The following is a 21,546-nucleotide window of genomic DNA, read 5'->3' on the forward strand; positions in this document are numbered from 1 at the left end:
AGGTCACTTGATGTAAGCAGCAGGCCTCTGCCCCACTGTTGCATTCAGCATCATTAGTGTTTGTAACTTGTTCTGTTATTATCTGAGAAAAGTTGCACAATTATTTTTTCTATTGGTATATAATGCAATTTAGCCTTCTGAAAAGAGAGGGGGGGAAAAAAATCCAGCACTGATTGTATATCCCACAGGACTTAATTAGCTCACAGCTTCACGATACACTGGATAATGGGAAGATGTGAATTAAATAATAGAAGGGAAAAGAGAAGTTCTAATGGTTGCTCAGTACCTGTCCACTTCCACCTTGGCTGCATAATGAGATGTCAGCACCCTGACACTGATGAGACATGCAAAACACACCCACAACACATGTAAAGGATGCTCATGGGAAGGTCTGACCAGGCTCGGGTGGCTCTGAACCCATTATGCTTAGTGAGCCTTCAGATTATTATTCCGGATCACTGGACCAGACCTAATCATCATGCAAGGAATGCTGTCTGAGCCATGTTTCCCTGCCCAGACTCCCCCTTCTCCTCTGGCCCAGATGGGTGATATAATGTTCAGTGGAGGGCAGATGCCACGGATATTAAGTCGGTCGTGGGGAAGCTGAACTGGTATCCTGGTGAATTCTCTACAACCCAACCCTCGAGGGGTTCCTATTAAGGAATAGAAGGCTAATAAAAAATAACTTGCTAGATAAAAATGCCATTGTGGATTATGACTCTGCCTGGGTGTGCTGTGGTGCCTTGAGTTTGTTTTTAAACAGGGCATTAAGGGAAGGTCTTGAGATTTAAGGAGCAGCTCCGAGTATTGAGGATATGTGAATTCGTAGCTTGGTGATTGATAGTGGGATAACTGATTTGTTCACTCCTCATAAAAGAAAAAAAATGAAAAAAACCCACAAAGGCTATGTCTGAGATATGTACAGTCACCTAAGAGATTCTTACTGTTCAGCTTCCACTTAAAGTAATCAGGACTCTCTTGGATTCCTCTGCAGAGCTTAGAATCACTCCTTTCCGTCTTTTTTTTTTTTTTTCCTTTTTATCCCCTGCTTACCATCTGTCTGGATACCACAAGATTTGAAGGTGAGGAAGTAGATGACAGAGTTTCAAGCATTGGAGATATTTGGTACTTTACAAAGTACCAAATACTAGGCAGCCTTTGGGGAACATGAAGGGCTCTCTGGAAGCCCAGAGTACTCTGGGCATAAAGGGCTGTTACTTTTTTGTTCACGGCAGGACTGATGTCAAACCACAGAATGGTTTGGAATGGAAGGGACCTTAAAGATCATCTCATTCCAAACTCCTGGCATAGGCAGGGTCACCTTCCACTATCCCAGATTGATTAGGGCCCCATCCAGTCTGGCCTTGAATACTTCCAGGATGTATTGGATGAAACATGCTGCCTGTGAGGATGGCCTCATCCTGGTCTGAGTGGGAGCCTGTGAATGAGTCCTGGCACCCCGTGCTGGTAGAAGTCAGATTTGTGCTCCCTCCCCCTTGGTGGAAGGGAAGAAGCAGTTCCATTTGTCCTGCATCATCATGTTTTGGACATGATGATGTTAGAGGGCACTTCAAGTCTGGCCTTTTCACCTTCCTTGTCTTGGAGCAGTAAAACTTACAGGGGAAGAGACAGAACATGTTCCAGCTTGATATGGAGTTTGTTTGGAGGGGGTTAATAAAACAGCTGCCCTCTTCTCCAGTTGAGGGAGAATTATAATACAACATAATATTTTATTCCTGTGTATCCCTTTAGAGAGTGCAAAACACCAGTACCCTTTGTCTGACCATAAGGATCACATCTTGCTGGGGCTTGGGAATGTTTTTGTTTGACACGTTAGCGAGTATCCCTATAGAACATGACTTTATGGTGTCTTAGGCTGTGAGTAGGGCTCTTGAATTCTTTGGCCAAAAATAACCATGTCATGCAGGATGGGGCATCAGGAGTAGGACTAGATGAAACTGTTATCTATTATTTTGTGTGTATTTTCATAATTATACACTTTTAACAGCCCAGCATCTTCGAATTCCCTGTTTTCTTAACCTGATGTCTTGGTCACTGTTATTTTCAGAAGGAGGTGGGGAATGCAATGAAACACACCAAGCTTCACAGAAAGGAAGTGGAGCAGTCCATAAAAAACTAAGGAAAATAAACCTACTGAGGCAGTGTTGGGGTGCAGATGCTATCGGAGCAGAGAGGTACCAATGCAAGGTTGTTAAGATGTAGAGAACCAAGATGGCCTCCCAAGTAACCACAGGCAATGTGAAGAGATAAATGGTTGACCCGAGCCCGTGTCAGCCTAGGATTGATGCCACTATCAGCCCTAGTGCCTTTGCAATGATTTTTTAAAAAATCTCTGATAGAGTGTGTTATCTAGTTACTGGCATGAGGGCAATGGCCTGGAGGCAGTGAGGAGGAGGGGGGAGGAAGAAGGAGAGGAGGGGAGAGAGAGAAAGAAAAAAAGGTCATTCTAGGAGGACAATCTCTGTAGGACTAAATGAGAAAATAAGGGCCTTGTTTTTGTAAAGGGGGAGGTAAATAAATAAATAAATAATAGAAAAAAGTGGCTGCTAGGTGTGTAAGGAAAGGATAGGCAAAATTGCTTCTCTTCCTTTCTCTGTTTTTCTATTTTTTTTTCTTTCTTCCTTTTTTCTTTTCTTTTCTTTTTTTTTTTTTTTCCTTTTAATGGGTTCGGCCTTGGGCTGCAATGGGAAATTTAAGAGATGTGCTTGTGATGTGGTTTTATTTTCCTTTAACTTTTTGCTTCCTGATTTGAGGTTTAACTCTTTCCTCTCCTCTCAGATCAAAAATGAAAGACTGAATGGTAACTTTATTTTTTTCCCATCGTAAACAGCCTTTTGTTGTTTTTATTTTCAATCCCACCTTCTTTCTGGTGTCTCTAAGGAGATTGCTTCCTAAGCTGTGACTTTCCAGGGAGCCCTTTTCTCCCCACCACTCATAGTGATGCTCTTAGAGGTGTATTGGAAGCTACCCCCAGGATGGAATGCCCTTCTGCCCTGGATGGGATGCCATTATCCCCAGGATGGGATGCCAATCTCCTGTAACCCACAGCACCCCAAAGCCTTTCCACTCACATTTGAACAGACTTGTGTGAGATCAGAGTTGATTGCAAAGAGTGGTTTAATAAGAACTGTCTTCTTTCTCCCCCTTTCATTTATTCCTGCTCCCAACCCTTCAGAGAAATGCAGATTCACAGTGAAAAGTGTCATTTTGAAGGTGCTCCTCCAGGGAACAGAAAGCAAATCTTTCCCATCCCACACAAAGGGAAGGCTTGAAATAAGGTCAGGAGGGTGTGGGGAAGCCTTTCCAAGGGACTGCAGGCACATGTTCTCTCCATTTGCTCCCAGGCTCTTGCACAGAGTCTTGCTGCCACTTTTCTGTTTAATTATGACAGAGACTCTAAATGACTCCTTTGGTGTTTAGGCAGTTTTGGAGGGGGAGGGATTGTCTGTGTTTGAAACCATGGCACTGGTTCTCTGTCTGTGGGACTTGGTCTCAAAGAATCATAGAATGGTTTGGGTTGGAAGAGACCTTAAAGATCATCTAGATCCTTCCACTAGACCAATATTGCTCAAAGCCCCCTCCAACCAGGCCTCGTCTCAGTCTGGGGGAGGCACTGGGAGTATTTGATGCCTGAGACCGTGCTGGGTGTCCAGCCTTGGGCTCTGGGTGAAGTCAAAGGGAAGCCTTAAGCCTTCTCCATCTGCCCATCTTGAATTTAACTGGAAAAGGGCTGAGCAACTTGGAGACAAACATAGCCCAGACTTGTTCTGCACTGGAGCATGGCTTAACATATCTGATGGTCTCATCCTTCGAGTGGTGTGATGTGGGATACAGATGTGGCCTTTCAGACACTTGTGTCACTAGCACAGGACTCTGCGTCACCATCTGACATGTTTCCTCTCCCCAGTCCCAAACAGAACAACACTGTGAGCTTGATGCTCCCCACAGGACTTTTCTGTGTAGCAGAGTCATTATCTTACCTCCAAACACCTTCCAGATATTTCTGGGGCCTAGCAAAGACTGGGCATGTGGTTACCCTTTATTGAAAGTTGGGGGACTTTAGTAGTGCAGTGTTGGCCAGAGTGGGAACATTGGAGGTGCCCTTGATGTTGTTGGACCATGGATGGAGGTGACGTCTCCCTGCTATTTAATCTTTCAAAATGCTGAGCCTACACATGTGTTGCTATGGGTCAGGTGTCATGGTGGCTCTGTGTTCCTTCAAGTCACTCCTGGTTACCAGTGGCTTATTCACAGATTTTTTACGGAGAAGAAAAACTTGCTGCATGTACACATGCAAGGCCAACAAATCCTCAGGGATGTTGACTCTTTTGGATAAGCACTGGCATGATATGGGGCTAGACCTCAGATGGGCTGGTTATTGTGAGCCATGGGTTGCAGAGCAACAGGATCTCCTCTTTCTGCCTCTACAATGTTTCTGTGAGGTTGGAAGCTATGCCTGAACCCTGTGTGATGCCTCTGTTGTTTATGGCATTTAGTGAGGTAGGTGCTGGGTTACACATCTTCTATAAGGAAGTAACTCTAAAGCTCTGAGTTTGGCACCTGGCCTGCCCTCTAACCAATCCTCAAGAAGTGAGAAGAAGCCTTAGATAAAGTGTGTGGGAGGAGGACAGTTAATTTTTTCTTCTTTGAAAAAAAAGTGGATAAATCCTGAGGACAACAAAAGCCTGAAAAGTTTGGTCTTGTAATAAAGCATTGGTAGTGATGGAAAGATAACTGTCTTGTGTAGTGATCTCTTCCGTGCACAGAATTTAGGATAAGGTGTAGTGTCAGGACAAATAGTATTTTTATTTGTTGTGTTGGGTTTTTTAAAGTTTGATATTTTTTTCTGATTTTGTCACTGTTGCTCACAAGGTTTAGCTTAGACTAAAAATGTGAACTGGCTGTACAGCTAAAGGACAAACAAAATGCTGTGCTATTTAAGTCTATAGAGTGTTTATTAATAAATTAAAAAGAAAAATTGCTGCAGCACGAGGGAAATCCAGTGTTCAAGCACTGGGTAACAAAGAACCTACTGGAGGCTTCCTTTTGTCTTTAAGGAAAGGGTTAATTTTACGTGATTGCCACTAAAAACAAGCTGTTTTCATGATGAGCCTGTAATAGCCGGGTGATAGACTGACTTAACAACTGCCTGCTAAATGCTGGGCACCTTCCCCTGATTGGCAGCTCCCTAAGTGGAAGCCCCTCGTGTCCAATCTGTCCTCCTGAATAGCTGCAGAGCAAAGGACTTCATTAAGGGATCGTAAGGCAACCTCGTAAAAACCAGCAAATAATTACCCCAGTGATGGGAAGGGGTGGAGGGGACTGAGGGCTCTGTGGTCCCTGAGAAGAAAAGCAGACGTGCTGGGGCAGGGAAGCATCAGGTGAAGTGGATGCAATAAACACTTCCCTGTGAATGCTGTGTCTTCTCAATAAAGAGTCAGTTTAGCCCCGTCCATGGCTTTAACAAAATATTCTCAGTTAACTCCATGGGTGGTGGAGGGCTGGGAGCTGTTAGCTCATATTCAGTTAAATTTCAAGTGTCAGAGCTCGTTAGTGGTGATTTTAGCCAAAGACAGTTTGTGAGGGGCTGGGTAAATTTGAACTTCCTCAAATAAAATTGAGGAAAGGGATTGCTGTTTTTCTTGTTGATTTATTTTCCTGCTTTCACACATCCTTTTAGGGTCTGGGATTCTGATCAAGGGTCAGGCTCAGCTTCACCGACTTAGGTGTTATGGTTCTCCCTCTTTCACCCACATTCCTTCTCTTTCGTTCTGTAATTCACGTTTATTTGCTGTTTTTCCTTCTGCCTTGACCTATGTTGGGTGAGTGGAACGTGCAGTTTTTGCTTTCAGTGTTGAAGAAAGATTTTCCCTGAGCTCACCAGCAAACCCACGAGGGCAGGTAAATCAAGGCAGTATGGACCTTTCTATGCTAGGTTTAGATCAGATATTAGGAAGAAATTCTTCCCTGGGAGAGTGGTGAGGCCCTGGGGTTACCCAGAAACGCTGAGGCTGCCCCATCCCTGGAAGTGTTAAAAGGTCAGGTTGGACGGGGCTTGGAGCAACCTGGGATAGTGCAAAGTGTCTCTGTCTGTGGAAGGGGGTTGGAATGAGATGGTCTTTAAGGTCCCTTCCAACTCAAACAATTCTACGATTCTGTGATACCCTGAAATGAACAGTTTCAGAGGAAGTTGGGCAGTCCGTGTTGCTCTGCAGTGACTTTTTGGGAGTCCTATTGGGGTGAGTCAGGGAATGGAGCCACTGGAGGTACAAACACGGCTTTAAAGTTGTGATTGCCCAGGGAATGTTGCAGAAATTGGGATTTTCCATGCACAAGGGACTGCAAATGCTGGTCACTGGCATGGCCCCAAGCCAGTGTTCATTTTCAGGTCTGGAAGAGGCAGTTTCTGGATTGCCAGGTACCTGAGGGACTCGAAGGCAGGTACAATGGGGTAAAAATTTTGGGAAAGTTCCTCCAAGTGGTCCGAGCTAGCAGTGGATAGGGCTGCTTGTGTTTGGACCAAGGCACATCCTCCTTCTGGACATACATCCTCATTTGGGTATGTGCACTAGTACAGTGCCCATCTCTTCCCAAAACTAAATCCACCTTTGGAACATGCTACTAGGCATATATCTGGACCCCTTAGCACTTGAGTGCATTCAGATACTGGGTTAAGGATGTGCCATCAGAGATTTTTGGGTAAAAGGGCCCTGGATTTTACATCCTGCCAATAGATTTAAGGACAGACAAATGTGTGTGTGGCAGGGCAACAGTGAAAGCCATGGAGTGCACATTATTGCAGGGGATCTGCATTTCCAATGAAGATGAGCTGTCATAGCCCTTTGAGACAGAGGAGTGGCTTTACAGCTCAAACAGCAGCAGTTTGTGCTTTCAGCTCAAAAGCTCCTCAGTTCAGAGTGAAGTGTATTGGTTGAGCTGTTGTCTCTCACACTAACTCTTGTCTTGTTGTCTGGTTTGAATGAAGTTTGGGCTAAAACCTCTTGAAATTACAAGAGTGGCTACTGTCCCATGGTGTGTGTGATGCTCTCTCCAGCAGAGGCATTCTCATTCAGTACGTAGTGCACTAAATTGACTTCAGCTGCCTTCTGACTTGTGCTGTGGTGCTGTCTGCACCCCTGCTGACACTGTGAGCTCAAACTACTGAAACAAGAAAATAAATTAAATAGTTGGAAGCACTGTTCCACTGAGAATCAGTTCTATTTTTAGAATAGAATATAAAATAAATGTATTAAAGTGTACATATCTGCTGCAGACATGTTCTCATGTGGAAGGTGTCTTGTGTCAGGAATGTTCTCCCTTGTTTGTGCAGCTCCTTGCACAGTAGGGTCTGAGACTTCATCTGGATTTATCACAATTAAACTGACACCCCTGACTGCAGGGAAATGGGTATTCCCAGTCTTCTAAATGCCACTTAATGCTCAGATTCCCATTAGGAACTGCCAAATTCAGCTTGGAGTGACAGCGCGAAGGTAGCCTTTGCTAAGGCGTGACATCTTCCTAACCCTCCTAACCCAGTGTTACCCTATTGCTTATGTGACCTTTTCTACATGAGTCCCATCTTCACCTTTTTACCTTTGTGGCAGATAAGTGTTTTTGAAGATGACAATAAAGATACCACAAAGCACTTTTATTCTTGGTTGCCCCGTCTGGGCTGTGCCTTTGATCCGAACGGCCGGCGTTCCAGTCAGATTGCACTATCAGATGGAGCTGGCTCTATTTCCTGCATTATTCTTCCTGGCTGTACCACATTATGCAATTATGTTTGCATTTAAACCTGAGCACTTACCTGTAATGATGCTGTAGTTCAGTCCATGATACATTATGGCAGCAGATAATGCACACAGATAGGCTAAGGCAGCATGTTGTTGATGTGCTAAAACTAAACAGGACATTGGGTTTGAAAGCGGGCTCTGAAAGCTCGCAGATTGGGCTGAGCTGTTTAAAAAGCTCACATTACTGAAATAACAGCTGTGCAGGGGGAAACTCTCTACCTGAGGGGCAGGTTCAGGGTGCTCTCCACTGCAGAAGTCTGACACCAGCACTGCTGGTCACTGCCACGCACTTCTGCAGGAGCAGGACGGTCTCAGTAGTTGCTGGGAGTCCCAAATCCTGCATCCCTGTAGTACAACATAAGCGAGGGGAAATGATCCTTTCAGTACCTAAAGGGGTCTTACAGAAAGGCTGGAGAGGGACTTTTCACGAGGGCATGGAGTGACAGGACAAGGGGGAATGGCTTCCAACCGAAATAGAGTAGGTTTAGATTAGATATTAGGAAGAAATTCTTCCCTGTGAGGGTGGTGAGGCCCTGGAACAGGTTGCCCAGAGACATTGTGGCTGTCCCATTCCTGGAAGTGTCTCAAGGCCATGTTGGATGTGGCTTGGAGCAACCTGGTCTAGTGGAAGGTGTCCCAGCTCATGGAAGGGGGTTGAAATGATCTTTAAGCTCTCTTCCAACCCAAACCATTCCCATTCTTATGATGCACCTCAGAGAACTGACTGTGCCTCTGCTGCTGGCCAAGCCCTTTACACCCATGTTACACCTGCTGTTATCCCTGTGATGCAGATGCAGCTTTGGGGGACAGATTCTGACCTGAGGGTTGCACCACCCTGCTGTTAAGAACACCCTCTCCTACACTATTTCCCTCAAATTATCTGTGTTGTTTTCAGTAGCTGGATGGCAGACCTTGGCTCCAAGTGCTGAGGGTGTGAGGCACAACTAAAGTGTGCCAAGGCAGTCAGAATCATAGAATCACAGAGTCATTAAGGTTGAAAAAGATAATTTCTAACCTCTAATCTCCTTCAGGACTTCCCTTCAGACAGATGAAGTGAAGACTTTAGTAACTTCTCTATCCCTACTCAGGACACTGCACTGGAGTAAGGGTGCAGATTTTGGAGAGGGGTAACTTTGACCACTGTTGGTCTGTATCACATCCCACCCTGGTTGATGGCTGTTCCCAGTAGCTGTCACTTCAGTGGCCCTGCTGCTTTGGCTGTGGAGGTGTGGATGCACTAAGGCAGTAAAAACGTTTGTCCTTGGATTGTGTGGTTTTGCTCCCTTTCTACTTTATTTTATGCGTAGGACATACCAAGTTGTAGTCTACGCACAGTGTTTTCCCTCTTCACAGTACTTCCCAGTCTTTGCCTGGTAAATCACTGCAAACCCCCTCCAGGCCAGGTTGCAGTTGAGATGATTTGTTTATCAATTCCCTTGTATTCACCATAATCCCGTAGGAGCTGTCTTAAAGGGGCTGGATCCCACACCAGTGCTCTGACCTTCTCAGCTGATTTGAGACTCTTACAAAGGTCCCTAAACCACCAAAAGTTCCACCTCAACATGAGGAAGAACTTCTTTACATTGAGGATGGCAGAGCACTGCAATAGGCTGATGAGGGTGGTTCTGGAGCCTCCCTCTTTGGAGACATTCGAAACCCACCTGACTGTGTTCCGGTGTCACCTGTTCCAGGTGACCCTGCCTTGACAGGAGGATTGAACTAGATGATCTACAGAGGTCCTTTCCTACACAAACACTCTGTGATTCTGTTTATCTTTCTGCCTGATCCAAAAAAACCATCATCAGCTTTCACTGATGCTATTGGGATGGACCAGCCCCATTCTTCCCACTCCATTTACTATAGTGGCCATTCAGAAATCCTTGCTGGTACATAATCACATTATTTGATTTCTTTTCCTGCAGGTGCTTGGAAAATTGTTAAGTTAATCTTTGCATTTGCAATGTTTACTCTCAGATTAGTCAGTGTAACTCAAGATCATTCAATTGTGAGACAATATTTGCACAGTGAGCACTGCAGAGGCTGACACAGTCACCAGGCTTCGTGATCCCACTTGTGTAAACAACTTCATGTTGCAATTTTCTCATTACCATTAAATTGCTGTTTTTAATTTGTCTCAGAAACCTCCATCGTTTGAGAAATCACTGGTTTAGGGAGATATCTAAATTATATGTGCTCTTCAACTGTGCTCTGGAAAGGGAAAAGCAGTTGTGTTGGATCCAAACTGGAAGGTTGCACTGAATTCCCCGGTGTATTTACACACATAGGATTTTCAGTGTAGTTGAACTTAAAACTCTGCACTGGGATAGTTTCCACTGAAAAAATCCACCTCTGAATATCAGGCCATAAATGAACATAAGGGAAGATTCTTGTGAATTAACCAGGATTTACCGTGCAGAAAAACGGCATTTTGTGAAACAGGGTTCTTCGTGTGCTCCAAGACGTTTCCTCTGCTTCTAGGGTGGTTTCCTCAATATTTGAAGTTGAGATTTCTGATTTTAGGATTGAACTGCCAGTGTAACCCTCAAAAGACCCCGAGAGACCCAAAGGCAACACCTTGGTATCCACATGAGTGTGGTAAATAGACAAGGACCTTCCCAGGGGTCTCATGGTTTGTTTAATTATGGAGTGGATTAATAGTGTTCATATCCCTTCAGTGCTTGGTATTTTACCTTGAATTTGGGGGAGCTTTGTTGCCTATGTATAGGAAGATGACTCGAGCTACACATGGGATATTCAACCCCCAACAATAGCAGTGTCTTTTCAGTACTCTCCCTATGAAAGCACCATCAGATCTAACTAATCCTTCATGTCCTTAATTAAATACCTCTGGCGCAAAGAACTTTACCTTCTGTGCCTGGAAATTGCAGTTGATTACTCCCCTGCTGGAAAAACCTTTTTGTTTTTTTTTTTTTTGGTTGTTGTTTTTCGAGAGGTTTTACTGGTTTTATGTTTGGGATTTTTTTCTTCATTTTTTTTACAAGAATTAAGCTGTTTCTCATGCCACTGTCCAGTTGCAAATTGGCCTGAGACTGACTTGTGCCATGGGCTTTGACCTCCAAAACTGTCCACTCATTTTTTTTCTGAACTAATCAGCTCGATGAACTATTTACAGTTGGCTTTTGGGTCTTCTCACTGCTTCTGTGGCTGCCCCTGTCTGAGTAATTAATGACACTGTGGCTTGTTTATGGTCTTGAGTTACTAATGCTGTTGGCTGCAAATGCATTTTTACCTCTGGGACGTGCCAGTTTCCCGGTTCTAGTCCCACCTTACCAGCCCAGGTCAATTTTTTGTGTGTAAACAGATTTATCCTGTAATAGTTGGGGAGAGACTGGGGTCATTCATCAGTCCCGTGGAGAACATGCCTAGCCAGATTCTGCCCTTCTTGTGCCTGTGTAACTCAGCAGAAGCTGGAAAGATTCCTGCAGGACAGCTAAAATTAAAATGAGTAAGAAAAAAAGAGAAAAGATTACTTTTCCAAGTCAGGGTACAGCCAGTCTCAATTAAAAATAGGGATATTGGATAGTACACTTCATGTCCAGCCATATGCCCAGCCCTGATCCTGGTTGTTTCAATGTTTGTAGGAGACTTTAATTAAGGATCTGCTATGTGGTCCTCTTAGGTAGGATAATACCACCTGCATTTTAAAGCCGGAGTAAGGAGTAAAGAGAAGTTACACAGCAGCAGATAATGCAGATAGGAATAAAAGTATCATGGGCTTGGAAATAGTTTGTAGGGTTATGTTCCAGGCTTGTTCTATCCCAGGCAATCATTTCAAGCATGTTAATTCATAAGGGAAAACCGAGTTTTATCTCCTATCTCCTCTGGAAACCTGTTACAAACTCTCAGTGCATGGATAGTCAGAAGCATTCTGATCACTTCCAGCCTTGGCTTATTCACAGCTACAGTTACTTCCAGTCTTCTTTGGGATAATGTTGTCTTTTGGCATAAATTATTCATTTTTTTCACAGTGTATAGTTCTCTACATATCTTTTCTCCTTCTGATTGTTTTTGGGGGTGGTTTTGTTTGTTTGTTTGTTTGTTTGTTTTAATATATGTAAGACTAATTTCTTAGTGATTTGTGATTCAAGCACAACCATTCCTGCCATTTTTTAAAAAACATTTATTTCAGAAACTAGAAAAAGATGGTCCTATTATCTATTCACCTCTGTTACCTGGTTTGACTACCAGTGTATGCTCAGCAGGGTTACCCAGGGGTGGTCTCTGCTATTACATGAATTTAAGGGACATCTTCCATTTATGTCTTTGAATCATTAGTAAAATTCATCACTGTTTTGTTAAGGCATTTTGTACCAACATCTAAAAACCACAACCCTAAACTGGCATCAGGGACTATTGTAACACTGGCACTCAGAAAAGAAGGACCTCAGTGATCAGATCTATTATTTTCAGGACCATCATCACATGGAATTGAAGTGGGTCAGGAATTTCTCAAGGTCTAAAACTGATGAAATCCTGGGAGCTAAGAGTCTGTCCTGTCTGAGGGAAGATCAGGAGAAATCAGGAAAGCTGAAACAAGATCCCTGTTTTGCCACATTTTTCTTTCAAAGGATTTCCCAGATGGTACCAGAACCTTGGGGGAGGTTTAGGTTCAATATCAGGAAAAGGTTCTTTTCCCAGAGTCAGACACTGAACAGGCTCCCCAGGGCAGTGGTCACAGCACCAAGGCTGCCAGAGCTCAAGGAGTGTTTGGACAATGCTCTCGGGGACAGGGTGGGATTATTGGGGAGTGCTGAACAGGGCCAGGAGTTGGACTGATGGTCCTTGTAGGTCTCTTCTGACTCAGGATATTCTATTAAACAGAAATTATAAAGGTGAATGTGGTGCTTTTACTAAGAGGATGGAAGTAGATTTTCCATTGCAAACTTCTCCAGAGGTTCTCCTTTCACTTTCTACTCTCTCACATCCAGCTTGGAATTGTCTCAATCAATGGCAAAGCTGGAGTACTGTAGTGATGTGCACGTGGATGAAAGTCCTTTAAGGGGTTGCTGAGCACATTGTAACATCCACTAGACTGCTTTGGCACTCTGATTTCCAAAGAAACTCAGTACAGGCTACTTAAATATTTGAAGGCAGCTTCTCTGGAATTGCTGCACGAGTAAGAGAAACCCTGCAACAAAATGGTAACTCAGTCTGGCTTGTTTGTTTTTCTGTAGTGAAAATTGGCCTTTTTGGATTGGGAGGGAAGTTTCCTGGGTAAAGAAGGGTCCACAAAATGCTGGTTTGCAGCTCTTTCCTGGTAGTTGTTTGCTGTGCTCCTATAATGAATGTCGTACCCTCTCTCCTAAGACTACTTGGAGACTTGGGAACCTCTGCATTCATTATTAGCCTTAAAAATCATGGAATCATTTAGGTTGGAAATGACCTCCAAGATCATGGAGTCCCACCATTAACCCAGCACTACCAGGTCCACCACTAACCCATGTCCCCAGGTGCCACATCTACATGCTTTTTGGACACTTCCAGGGATAATGATTCCACCACTTCACTGGGTAGCCTGTTCCTTGACCAGCTTCACTCTGTCTAATCACTGATTTTATAGCACAGCCAGTTAAATCCTATTTATTTCCATGTGGTACTCTAAATCCATATATTTATCTACAAAATAAGATGTTACACTGTGTTGCTGGTAGAGAGAATTTTTTTTCTTGCTGTTTATACTTTTTGCACAATGTAAGGTATTTTCTGTTCTCTTTGGGATGACCCCATTCCATCTTTCCAATGAAGCTGCATATATGCCTTTATTCTCTCTGTTAGCAAAATTCTTATTCAGTGCTGGGAATTGAAAGATTGTTGCAAAATTCCTCTTTTGGTTTTGTTTTACGTAGAAAAAAGCACATTTTTTACACTGAGCTGTGAAGTGCAGACCAAAGACTCTTCTTACAGCAGCAGGATGAGAGAGTGTCCTATGATTCTTGGCTCAGGGATACTGGTTATACAGAGGAAGACCTACCCATGCCAATTGAAATTCTATAATTTTATGGCTGTGGTGAGCATTTTTCAGCTAATTTGTCAAAGGGTTAGAGGTGTGACAGGCAGGAAAGACAGATGGTGATGCCAAGAGACAGGTTTATCTTCTTTGAGCACTGGGCAGTGTTTTCCTTGTTAACTCTGCTGACTGTAGCAAATAACATGCATTTGCATCCCTTTCAAGTGTGTGTAGGAGGGAGGAGCCTGCACCAATTTGTCTGGTTTAATTATAGATGTTCTACCCACCTTCCTAATTGCTCCTTCATTAAGAAGTAGCTTGTTTCTTTTTTCCCTAGGAGCTAAAAATAATCAACTTTTGTTTGTTTCTGTAAATATTTTTTTCTGCCCTTGAGGAGATAATTATTTCTATTGTTGCATGAAGATGGTGGCCAATACAGGAGGAATAATTAGAGCAGATGGCTGAAAATACTTCCCTTGTAAAAGGCATTTAGCGTAATAAAATACCTCCCCTCCTCTTTTGTCTCCTCCAAATATATGTTTTTCTTTCCTTCAGGTGGATGGGAGTTGGGTGAGGGGACGTAAATCTTTTCCTGATGTATTAAACTGAGGAGCTGTCAAGAGTTCACAGCCTGGCAAGTGAGCTCCCCGTATCCATCACTGAAATTAAAGTGTTTTCAAATGTGGTGTGGAGTCCTGGGTCTGTGGCGTGGGGAAATATCCGCTGCACTCCATCACTTGAAATGTTAACCTTGTCTCTCTGTGGTGACTGAGGACAGGAACACTTGCTCTCAGAACTTGCTGGTTAAATGGCAATCTGTCAGCACCAAGGAAAGGCTGCCCTCTTGGGTGTCAATCTCGGCTTTGTCGGCGCCGCTCCAAACCTTTGCTCGTTCCTGGCCATGCACTCCGGGACTAATGAACATTCCTCCTGCTGGAAATTGTGGGAGCCGCACTGTGCTCCGTGTCCTGTAGGATGTGTCTGGGGGAAAGGATAAATCTGGCTGCCAGGGGTGGAGCTGGTGGGAAACCCCTGCTGATTTCAGGTTTCCCCCAGGTAATCCTCACCTGGAACCCACAACCCGGAATCATGGAATCGCAGACTGGATTGGGTTGGAAGTGACCTCAAAGAACATCTCGTTCCAACTCCCCTGCCATGGGCAGGAACACTTTCCACTAAACCAAGGTTGCTCCAAGACCCATTCAACATGGCCTTGGACACTTATAGGGATGGGGCAACCACAGCTTCTCTGGGCAACCTGTGCCAGGGCCTCACAGTAAAGAATTTCTTCCTAATTTCTAGGGAATAAGGGAAAATATTGAGCACAGCAGGAAGCAGAGCCTGTGTTTAACTACATCACTTTTTATTGGTTTTATTTTAAAATTTCTTTGTTTTCTGGCCAGAGGATAAAGGTCTTTTCTTGGTGTCGCTAACAGTTGTTGCAGTCCTTTTTCAGGACTGTACTCTAAACAAACCCCACTTAACTAAACAAATTGTAAAGTTACCACGAAGTGTGATCAAATTACCTATATGTTGTCTAAACAGGAGTTTCTCAACCCTTTTAAGCCCAAACCTTGCATTTTGGTATCCTTCCCACTTGTGAATTGTTTGCCAGCCGGTGTGGAAATGTAAGTGCATCACTGTTCTTTATTCATTTGTTGCAGTGGCTGCTGCTGTTTCTTAGCCATGGTAGTTACAGGCACAAGCTGAGAAAGTGATACTGATACTGAGAGATGGTGTCCCCAAAGACTGACATAAAGGCAACCCTAGGCTGGCTGACAACAGCAGCAGCTAAAAAACATAAAATGGAGAGAAATCTGCCTGAAAATGGAAAAATAAAGGTGCAACAGGGAGGAAGGATATAATGTGCTGAATTGCAAGGAGATTGTGCATCATTTATTCCATACCATGAGACCGTTATTTTACCTTTCTGTAATTCATTCACTGTTTTGGAGACCTAACTGGGAAGGAGTTGATACCCCCCACAGTTAACCTGTGTTATACACAAGCTGTGGACCTGCTACACAAGGTGTGGCCTTGTGGTTGTGTGTATAATCATAGAATATTCTGAGCTGGAAGGGACTCACCAGCATCACTGAGTCCAACTCCAGGCCCTACACAGGACAACACCAACAATCCCACCACATGCCCCAGAGTGTTGTCCAAATGTTTCTTGAACTCTGTCAGGCTTGTGTCTGTGACCACTTCCCTGGGGAGCCTGTTCTAGTGCCCAGCTACTCTCTGGATGAAGAAGCTTTTCCTAGTAAATACAATTTGGTGTGTGCATGACACACTCCAAATAGATGTCAGAGCTGAAAAGGTATTGCAGGACTCTGCTTGTTGAATTTTCAGGTCAGATCCCCTCCCTGGTCCTTCTGCTCTTTGATGTCCCTGGATGAACAACTGGTTCCTTAGGGATTCCCAGTGCTGGTGATTCCCCACCCACCTGTGCTTTCTGCCCATATTTTGCAGGTTTGGTTCCCTACTGAGTTAGTGTCATCTGCTGTGCTGGATTCAAAATGTGAAATGTTACCAGGGTGGGTTTACTGTGGATGTGTGATGTGAGGACACATCTTGCCAAAGTTTGGTGACCATTTTAAGTGTTTAGTTCATGTTATACTTGTTTACTTGGGAAAAGCACCAAAAAAGTCTCTTGCCTCAATTTAGCTACTGATTTTCACAAACCTTGCAGGACCGCAGCATATTTGTGGTCTCACTCCTCCTATTAAATCCAGTTGAAATAGCCCATGTTCAAGTGTGAGCTCTGACAGTGACATCCATGGCTGCAGAGGTGTTATGGTCTCATAAGCTCCGTTTCCTCCAAATCATCTTCCCAACTCTGCTACACTCTGAAGCCAGAGTGTGAAGTTGCCTCCCCACTGCAGCAGCTGCCTCCAGCCAGCTCCAGCTTCACAATTCAGGGTTTGTTTTATGCCAGCTCCTCTTTCTCCCTGAATTTCAAGCTCCCTGTCATTTTTCCTGAAACTGGGAAAAGCACAGGAGGAAAATGCCCAGTGGCTGACACGCAGCTTTCCTTGGCTCTGCAGGTTCCTCCTGGTTCATTCACCAAGCACGTGTGGGATGGGCACTCAGCCATGACCCTGGCGCTTGCAGCTGCTGCTGCACCTCAGTCTGACTGAGAACTATTTAAATTAAACACCAGAGGTCAAATACCGGGTGCCAAAGAGGGGGAAAAATGGAAAAAGAATGAGGTTTTTCTTCTATGAAAAAAACAGTGAGGGAGACACTCTTATCCTGCTCAGTTGCAGGCAGAGGGAAAGGTGCTGAGGTCTCTTCATGATGAAGAGGTTTAGATCATGGCCATGCAGTCCTTTGAGAGATGAAATGGTTGTCTCAATTTTTTTTCTTTGGGGTCTCAGCTGATTTGGTCCATCCCAGTGGCCCTAAGAGTGTACTCAGACTGCAGGGCAACAAAGTCCCCCATGCCACCCTTAGCACACAGAGATGGTGGCATTTGGTGTCTGTAGGGTCAGTGTGGTCTACAACCAATCCTATATTGATAACAGGTCAACTAGACAAGATAGGAGGGAAACTAGAAGGGCCAGATGAGAGTGTGGGTTTCCAGAGCTGTGACTCTGTCACCCACCCTGCTTTATAAGAGATATGCAATTAGTTTATGTGTTAGTTCATGTTATTTCACCATGGGTTGCTTAAAGGGAACTGGGCATAACCACTACCACCATACAGAAAAGGAACTTAAAAATTCCATTGGAGATGGCACTGTGCTTTTCTCCCAGAAAACAGGGAGGGTAATCACATGGGATTCACAAGGTCCAGGAAAAAGTATTGGTGAATGAGGGCACGTGGCCATTTCACTAATTTTGCATTAGACCACTCCTTCTTCTTTCAAGGGTCTTAAGGATGTGTTCTTTCATCATAGGGAAGGGTGTAGGACTGCAGGAGAAGGGTCACCAAATAAAATTGTTTGATGTCTTTCAATCCCTACAGAGCTGCCTTCCCTCTATCCCCTCTGTACATTCCTCCATACTGTGGTGATTTAAAGTGCATTCCCTGAACAAACCATATTTTCCCTCTTGGGAAATATTCTTTAGATTTACTCTCTCCATGATAATGCTAGGATGGTACAAGTGACTATAAGCAGCTCTTGATCTTGTATTATTAGTTGGTGTTCATCTGTTTATTTTTATTTAAAAAGAAAAAGGAATAATAGAAATCACATGAAGGATGTGCAGGCAGGTGGTGCATGTGGCAGTGAACTGAGACAGGTATCTTCTCACTGGAAACCTTTAGGTATGGACCATGTGGAACAACAGAGATTTTTATGACCTTAATCAACCCATTTTCTCCCTCTATGTAATCATTCTTTGGGTAGTAAACTATCTTTTGAGCAATAACATCTGTCTTTGTTTAGGCTGATGGTGTAGGGACTGCTTCTTACTGAGGAAAAATGCATCATCTTGATAACAGGGCACTTGATTCACAATATTTGTATATTTCATGAGTTGCATTCTTAAGATGGTTAATAGTTCTTAGTTTCCTAGATGAGGAAAGTTAGATACTTTTCCAGCAGAGGTCGTGCATTCAGCTCTTACAATGGGGCTCCCAATGTAAGAAGGATGTGGAGCTGCTGGAGCCAGTTCAGAGGTCACGGAGATGCTCCGAGGGTTGGAGCCCCTCTGCTCTGGAGACAGGCTGGGAGAGCTGGGGGTGTTCACCTGGAGAAGAGAAGGATCCAGGGAGACTTGAGAGCCCCTTCCAGTGCCTAAAGAATCTCCAAGAGAGCTGGAGAGGGACTTCGGACAAGGGCCTGGAGGGACAGGACGAGGTTGAATGGCTTCCCACTGCCAGAGGGCAGGGTTAGACGGGATATTGGGAAGGAATTGTTGGCTGTGAGGGTGGTGAGGACTTGTCACAGGTTGCCCAGAGAAGCTCTGGCTGTCCCACCCCTGGAAGTGTCCAAGGCCAGGTTGGACAGGGCTTGGAGCAACCTGGGCTAGTGGAAGGTGTCCCTGCCCAGGGCAGGGTGTTGGAACAAAATGATCTTTGAGGTCCCTTCCAACCCAAATCATTCTGTGATTCTACAGTTATACTGCCATAGGTGAGCACTGAGGCTTTTATGCCAGAGGGTGTTAGTAGGACTGAATGGATACAGGATCTTCTAAGAGGTGACAGCAGAAGTCCAGCAAGAGCTTAAACACAGATATTGTATGCAGAGAAGCTTAAATGAAGAATTAGAGTGGTTTATATTTAGAAAGGGGAAACATCTTTGGAAAAAATCACAATATGAAGAAGAGTTTATTCTTCTTAACTCTTGCAAGGCTTCCATCAACAGCTTCCTAAGTTTTTGGTGCTAGCAAGAGCAGTCTGGTATATTCCTTGCGGTCTTGCTTTCCCCTTAGGATTAACTGAAGGGTTCTATGTGGCTTCAGAGGACTAGAGTGATGTCAGAGTGACTTTAAGACATTCAACAAGCCTTCTCAACCAAATTTTCTGGTGGATCTCACCATTTACAACTGCATCATGCAGTGTTTTGCTGGTGGCATTGGCAGTGTTTGTGCCAGATGGGAAGGTATGGAATATGTAATACTGTGCTACAGTTGGCTTGATAAGCAGTGTATCTGAGAAATATGCACCTTTCCATGGAGTGTTCTCTCCTCTGTTCCCTGCTCTGGGACAAAGCCAAGTTTAATTAGCTACTTTTCAGTGAATCTGTGGTATACCCTTGTATATGGTATACAGTCTAGTTCAAAGCACTGTCACTGAAGAGTAATTCACAGCCTCTCTGGAAAGGAAGTGGATAAAGATATCTATCCTTTCAGCTGGCATTTCATCCTAAATCTCTGAAATATAAAATTATATGTTTACAACTAATGAAATGAAACTTGTCCTATCATACTTAGCAACTTTGGAGAAATTGTACTCTCTGCAGCAGTTGTGTACCGGTGTGAAGGCTTATCTGTACTTCTGTAATGATGAAGTGGTTCATTCCCTCTGACACCAGACATTTAGCTCCCTAGATGTTTTCACTGTGTGTGTGTCAGCGTAGTTCCAGGTTTCAGTCTGAACTGAACCAAGTAAATTTCCTTTGTAGGGTAATCATGGAATGTGTCAGAGGGTAGAAAATAGCAGCATCCACCCAGGATGGACATCAACCAGTTGTATCATTTAGTCTGGGAACCATTACCCCTTCCCTGGTGTAAATAATTAGAGCCATAGAACTTTAGAATGGTTTGAGTTTGAAGGTACCTTATGGATCATCTTGTTCCAACCCCCTGCCATGGGCAGGGACACCTTCCTCTGGACCAGGTTGCTCAGGGACAGTGCTGTCGGAAATGTTGTATAAAACGCTAGGAACACAAAGCTAAAACTGACAAAAGCACAGTAAAAAAGAATAAGACCATCAGTACTGATTCACCTAAACCTCTGCAGGTCCAGAGCAAGAGCTTTAATGCACATGATGTGCTCAATTTGAAAATGCAGTAATTTTGCTGTAACATTGAGGTTATTCTTTCCAGTACTGTTTCACATTAGCACAACTTGGTGAGGACCACAAATATTTCCGTGTCTGGTTTCCCCCTCCACCTCAAATGAGTTGAGGATGTTCTTGCTAATTCACATATGAGACCAAATAATATGTCATGAATGTTTGTGTCCACACTTTTGCACGTGTCCATGCAAAAATACTCATGTATTCCTCAAGAAATTGGCCAAATGGGACCCTGAGCAACCTGGTCTAGGGGAAGGTGTCCCTGTCTATGGTTGGGGGGTTGGAACTAGATGACCTTTAAGGTTCTTTCCAACCCAAACCATTCTGTGATTCTAGGAAACCTTCACTGCAAAGTGCATGTCTGAAGTTTAGAGTTGAGGAGGAGCCATGGTTTGAAACACACAGGCATCATTTTACCATTGCTCGTTGTGAGTCAGTCTCTTTGCTGTTCTTGAGTTGTTCAGTGCTTTATTTGGAACTGATGTACAAGCCATCAAAGCAGAGGCAATAATAACACTGGATAAGCTGAGAAAGCTAAAAAGGTATTTGAAAGGAGGAATGTCTCTCTCAATGTGAGCCAGTGGCAGGAGAGCCTTTGAAAAAAAATCCTCTGAAGCAAAATACTGCCTGTCTAGCAGGATGTTTCAATTCCAGACTCTTCAGGCTATTTTTATGACATTACCAGGAAAAAACAGTGCAGTTCTGCTTTTTGGGAGGCAGAGAGAGACACACACCAGGCAAACCTGTGGTCGTTCTGCAGCCAGACCTGCAGCAAAGCCCCTCATTCCCCAAAGCAGAATGAGACAAGGGGCAACCCCTGAATTGTGACAGGCATTTCTGAAGGCCAAGAACTTCTCCAGCCCCAATCCCTCTATTGCTTTGCCTTACACAGGGTTCCCTCTGAAAACCAGCTTGCCCAGAGCACGGCAGAGGAGATGCCAAAACCACGCCGGACAATGTGGCATTGGCATCTCCTCCGCACTTCTCTGGGTAAGTTGGCTCCTTGAAGGGTGGAAGGGGGTGAGCTTTGAACTTCTCTGGATCTTCTTCTTTCCAGCTTGCCCTCCAGTTTTGCGGCCAGTGGGACGAGGACTCCAGCTGGCCTGCTGGCCACCAGCCGCGAGATGGCGATAACGTCACGATAGAAGGAGGCCGGACGCTGCTGTTGGGGACGAGCACCAGCGTCCTCAACCTGCTGCATCTCAAAGGTCTGCGAAAGGGGGGGTTCGGTGCTCTGCTTCATCCGGGGCTGGGAATTCTTAGTGCCCGTGATCTCCCCTTCCATTCCCCGCCTC

The 21,546-nt window shown here is 44.3% G+C and overlaps 1 protein-coding gene across 9 annotated transcripts in view; it reads left to right on the forward strand.

Moving 5' to 3' along the window:
- The window catches only part of PKHD1 (PKHD1, fibrocystin/polyductin), a 261,116-nt gene that overhangs the window by 66,714 nt on the left and 172,856 nt on the right, over positions 1-21,546 (forward strand). For all 9 annotated transcript variants that reach the window (XR_003530915.1, XM_027663423.1, XM_027663422.1 and 6 more), the window contains one exon: positions 21,309-21,459. Coding sequence is in view for 8 of the 9 variants with exons in the window: in XM_027663423.1 (XP_027519224.1) it covers positions 21,309-21,459 (151 nt within the window). In the remaining variant the exon portion in view is untranslated. The remainder of the gene's footprint in view (positions 1-21,308; positions 21,460-21,546) is intronic.

The sequence above is a fragment of the Corapipo altera genome, unplaced genomic scaffold (assembly GCF_003945725.1).
Source record: "Corapipo altera isolate COAL_440 unplaced genomic scaffold, ASM394572v1 116, whole genome shotgun sequence".
Classification (NCBI taxonomy): domain Eukaryota; kingdom Metazoa; phylum Chordata; class Aves; order Passeriformes; family Pipridae; genus Corapipo; species Corapipo altera.